This window comes from Quercus suber, unplaced genomic scaffold (assembly GCF_002906115.3).
Source record: "Quercus suber isolate HL8 unplaced genomic scaffold, Cork oak 2.0 scaffold_11, whole genome shotgun sequence".
In the NCBI taxonomy this organism is placed as follows: Eukaryota; Viridiplantae; Streptophyta; class Magnoliopsida; order Fagales; family Fagaceae; genus Quercus; species Quercus suber.
The window spans coordinates 1,234,261-1,239,909 of NW_027069477.1; the positions used below are offsets into that span (position 1 = coordinate 1,234,261).

Consider the following 5,649-nt stretch of genomic DNA (forward strand, 5'->3'; position numbering starts at 1 on the left):
ACTTGTTAAATAAGAAAGATGTATCCCCATCCAACCAATTTGAACATCCTTGATTTTAGATAAACTTCTACTCTCCCACTACACAAATTCAAATGTCCTTAAGTTTACAACAACCAAAATTTCGGAGATAAAAAATTAAAACCATTTGAAATTTATCATCTATTTAATGGAAACTCCCCGGCTTGTTATAAAGAAAATAAAAAAAGTGTATCTCATTCTCATCCACACAAGGTAAGATAAGATATAATTATTTGCGTGGATTCTCATCCACATAAGGTAAGATAAGATATAACTATTTGCGTGGTTAATAAGCTTAAGCCTAACTTTCGTGGAAAATGTGAGATTCCTTAAAAGTCAAAATCGTTTACCTGAAACTTGGGTGATGCGGCTGCCGGGGGACCCATGAATTGTGGGAGCTTGACTTTAGGTATGAATACATATTACATTTACATATGATGTTCTCCTCAATATGATGTATGTAAACCAACCCTGCATTTCTTAGAATGAAAAGAAGAAATTGTATGCAAATAAAGCCATGTTTTGCAAGCTTGTAATACTGCTGCCTCTCCTAATAAGCGTTGTAGGCTCCCAAGATACCAACTTCATTTACAATGGTTTTAGATCAGTCAATCTTAGCCTAGACGGCAACGCCACTATCACTTCTAATGGTCTTTTGGAGCTCACCGATGACAACGAACAGCAAATGGGTCATGCTTTCTACCCTACTCCAATAAGCTTCAAGAACTCATTGAATGACAGTGCTTTCTCTTTCTCTACGACTTTCGTCTTTGCCATTGCTTCCGGATATCCAGCTCTAAAAGGTCAAGGGATAGCTTTCGTGATTTCTCCAACTAGAGGGCGGCCAGGAGCTCTTCCAAACCAATACCTTGGCCTTTTCAATGAGACCAACAATGGTAATGCTACCAATCATGTCGTTGCTGTAGAGCTCGATACAATCCGGAACCAAGAATTTAAAGATATCAATGATAACCATGTTGGCGTGGACATAAATGGAATGGTGTCCGAGAATTCTTCTCTAGCAGGTTATTATGCTGACAGTGGTGCCTTTATGAACTTGACCCTTATCAGTGGAAACCCAATGCAAGTTTGGGTGGAATATGATGGTGTCAAGAAGCAACTCAATGTAACTTTAGCTCCAATTGATGTTGGTAAACCCAAATTTCCACTATTGTCTTTGTCCCGTGATCTTTCACCTATCATTAACAAAACCATGTATGTTGGGTTCTCTTCCACAAATGGCCCTTTCCTAACTTTCCATTATATTTTGGGTTGGAGCTTTAAGATGAATGGTAAGGCTCAAGAACTTGCCCTTTCTCAACTTCCCAAGCTGCCTCGAGGTAAAGAGAGATCTAAACTTTTGACAATTGGATTGCCTGTGATTCTTGTTAGTTTAGTCTTGGTAGCAATTTCAGGTGCAACGTATGTCATAAAAAGGAAAAGGAAGTTTGCAGAATTGGTAGAAGACTGGGAGGTTGACTATGGGCCTCACAGATTCAAATACAAAGATCTTTATATTGCTACAAAAGGATTTAGGGACAAAGAACTATTGGGTAGTGGTGGATTTGGTAAAGTTTATAAAGGTGTACTAACTACCTCTAAAATTGAGATTGCTGTGAAGAAGGTCTCTCATGAATCAAGACAGGGAATGAGAGAATTTGTGGCTGAAATTGTGAGTATAGGTCGGCTTCGCCACAGAAATTTAGTACCACTCTTAGGCTATTGCCGAAGGAAAGGAGAATTGCTTTTGGTGTATGACTACTTGTCCAATGGAAGCCTAGACAAGTACCTCTTTGATCAACCTCAGGTCACCCTCAGTTGGAGCCAGAGATTTAAAGTCATAAAAGGTGTGGCATCAGGGCTGTTTTATCTACACGAAGGATGGGATCAGGTTGTCATTCATAGAGACGTGAAGGCTAGTAATGTCTTGCTAGATGGTGAACTGAATGGTAAATTAGGTGACTTTGGTCTTGCAAGATTATATGACCATGGAACTGATCCTCAAACTACCCATGTGGTCGGAACTCTTGGGTATCTTGCGCCAGAGCATACTCGAAGTGGCAAGGCCACAACAAGCACCGATGTGTTTGCTTTTGGGGCCTTTATGCTCGAGGTTGCCTGTGGAAGAAGACCAATACAGGCAAATGGGCCATCAGAGGATTCGATTTTGGTTGAATGGGTGTTTTTTCATTTGAGCCAAGGCGAAATTATGGAGGCAAGGGATCCAAGTTATGGTACAAGTTATGTAGCAGAAGAACTAGAGTTGGTATTGAAACTGGGATTGATGTGCTCTCATTCAGAGGCTACTGCAAGGCCTAGCATGCGCCAAGTTGTGCAGTACTTAGAAGGTGATGTTCCTTTTCCAGACTTATCATCTCTTGGTCTTTGTTCCACCGGCTTAACATTTGCCCATAGGGAAGGTTTCGATGATTTTTTCAAGACTTATCCATCTTCGATGAACGAGGAGTTTTCTCATTCGTCTTCCATTGTAGATTCGCTTCTCTCTGGGGGACGCTGATACTGAAAGCTTCTAACATCCACAAAAACACACCGAAAGTAGGGAAATTTTTTGAATATGATCTTTTTAATGATGGTACTGAATTACAATATTGTTTCTTTTTATGGTTGTGTAGTATATATGTCATGTTTGCTTAGCAAATTTTTTCTAATTCTATAACAACTTATTGCAAAGCCACGCGATACATGTTAATATATGAATTTTTTGAGATGTGATATAATATATAATTTACTCTCTAAATTTAATTGTATATAATTTGTTCTTCAAAAATATTAAAAAATTTCTAAAAATAATTTTTATCTCTCTATTTTTACAAATATACAAATTTATCATTTTTGGTGTTTTTGTTTGATATTATCCTTTTGATTGAAGTGGTCCATATTCTTCTAAATATTGTTATTATGAATTATATTTTTCTTAATTATTTTTGGTACAACTAAAATTTTTAAGTTTCAAATTTATTATTTAAAATTTTCTCTCTCAAAGAGATTATCATGATTATGATGATAATAAAAAATTATCACATAATTACAATTGATATTATTCAAATAATTGATAGACACTTTTAAATTCTTAATATTCATGTAGATTGTGTTTTAATATAAACTCAAACTCTCACATCCAAACTAACTAAGGATTAACTCAAATAAATATCAAGAAAAACTATACAATGGAGTGAAAGGACTTGTGATGCGTACTCAAAAAACACAACACCAAAACGTATCAAGAGTTGCAAGAAAGAATTATCTATATCTATATATATATATATATATATAAATTGTTAGGGTCATAATTTATTGTAGTTGGCTAATTCTTTGACAAAATGCACTTTACTTGTAATTGGGTAGATCTAAGATGGGTTTAGTACTTCAAAAAACATGTTGTTCAAGTCAATTATTAAAGACATGAAAATTGGTCTAAGAAACAAGTGAAGAAAGTTGTTCATTAAGTCTCGACAGATACCTGCTATCGAGACTTAATATGAAACTCGATAGATAGCTCGACAGTAGCTCAATCTATCGAGAATTAAGATTTCAGAATTTTCAGATCTAAAATTCAGTCCAGCCTTGTATATTTGTTTAGGATTTCTTTTCTCACAACCCTAGACATATATAAGGCTTATTTTAAAAGCCGTCACATAGGGTTACAGAGACCAAGAGACTTATTTTCCCTGTGTGAAGCTACTGCATTTATACGCTATAGGATTTTGTAATCAAGTGCTTCCAAATCTTCATTGTTGATGAAATGAAGAACTTTGCAGCCAACAACATCTGTTTAAGTTGCTGGAGGCCCATAATTTTAATACCAATTTTGAGAGTGTAACACCCCATAATTTTGATACCAATTAAATTACTATGCGTAAATTATAAAGGAGGCCTACCATTAAATGGATTAAATTGATTTAGGCCTAAGATATTAAAAATAAAATAAATATTATGAGATATGAAGCCCAAGTGAAGTGACATAAGTAAATATATAGGTCTTGAAAACTCTAGTCTTTTACCTCTTAAGCTACACATGCATATACTTATGAGGCTTCCTTTTGCTTCAGCCGCATCAAGCTACTGAACTTCGCTTCTCTTCACTGTGGCTATGAGCAGAGATTACAGGTACTATTTCTATAATTCTACTAATAGAAAAAGGGCTCCTAGAATTGTTATTATATTTGATTAAGAATTGTAAATATGGCTGTATATCAGGAAGACTTTGAAATTGAAGCAAATAGAGTAATAGGCTTGGACTTTGTCATCATGTGAAAGGGAAAATGTTGATTTGTGGTTTTATATGTATATCCATATATGGCCATCTTGGATCTAAAATTACGATTATTTTAATGAGCAAAGGTTGCTTGTGGTTAATATACATTCACACATAGCCTCAATTGTTGACCGATTATACATTCACACATTGCCTCAATTTTTGACCAATTGACATCACCTTTTAAGCCTCAACTGTTGACCGGCTAATATGCATTCACACTAATTCAGCCGTGGCCATCTTGGATCTAAAACTATGATTATTTTAATGCTTGTGGTTAATATACATTCACACGTAGCCTTGACCGATTATACATTCACACATAGCCTCAATTTTTGACCGATTGACCATCACCTTTTAAGTCTTAATTGACCGGTTAATATGCATTCACACTAATTCGGCCGTGGCCATGTTGGATTTAAAACTATGATTATTTTAATGGGCAAATGGTGCGTGGTTAATATGCATTCACACATAGCCTCAATTGTTGACCGATTGACCATCACCTTTTAAGCCTCAATTGTTGACCAGTTAATATGCATTCACACTAGCTCAGCTGTGTACTGGATTTTGGGTTTTGGGTTGATGATTTCAATATTATAATAGGAATTGTTTATATAGCCGTATGGTCCAGGCTTTGAAATTGATTATGTATGAATAGTTTGTATAGTCATATGGTCCTCTATTGGCTCTAAGATTGATTTGGCAGAACTATATTATTGCACTATCTATCCAAGTTCCCAATCTGTCATTCACGCACCTGCCAAGGTTCAAAAACTTGTCTAACTTTATTGTTAAGTCTGGCGGCATCAAAGGAATAAAGGGTTAGCTATGGGATTGATAGAATTAAGATGTAATATTAGCTTCAACTATATATTAGATTGATCAAATATCTATCTTTAAGCTATATTGAAGTTTCATGAATATCTATGATTATGTTAATGGAAAAAAATAAAATAAAATCTGATTAGGCAGCAATATTTTTTAAGTCCAGAAATCTGATCAAAGCTGAAAGTAAATTGGATAGTTAGGTGAATAAGTGGAGAATTTTGGATATATCAATATTGTCTAGGATAAAATCATTTAAGTGTGAAAATAGATTTTTAAGTGGGAAATTGTGTATTGATGAACCTATTTTTGGTGTTGCTAGGTTCTAATTCTACTAAATTGTTGTGATTCAAGGGAGGTTGATTTCTTTTATTTTTGCAACTAAGAGGTAAGTGGTGTTTACTAATTTTGGGGGATTTCCCAAAACAATGTCGATTATTAAACTATTTTATATCAAAGAAATATGTTGATATTTTTTTATATATAAATTGATATTTTATAAATGGTTGATATGCACATTTACTATT

The 5,649-nt window shown here is 34.7% G+C and overlaps 1 protein-coding gene across 1 annotated transcript; it reads left to right on the forward strand.

Annotated features, from left to right (window-relative positions):
- The first annotated feature begins 363 nt into the window (after positions 1–363).
- LOC112030877 (L-type lectin-domain containing receptor kinase IV.1) lies at positions 364–5,649 on the forward strand. Its single transcript, XM_024063547.2, has 3 exons — positions 364–2,574; positions 4,089–4,146; positions 5,445–5,649. Exon 1 carries the CDS (start codon positions 536–538, stop codon positions 2,534–2,536), a length of 2,001 nt encoding a protein of 666 aa, XP_023919315.1. The 5' UTR covers positions 364–535; the 3' UTR covers positions 2,537–2,574; positions 4,089–4,146; positions 5,445–5,649.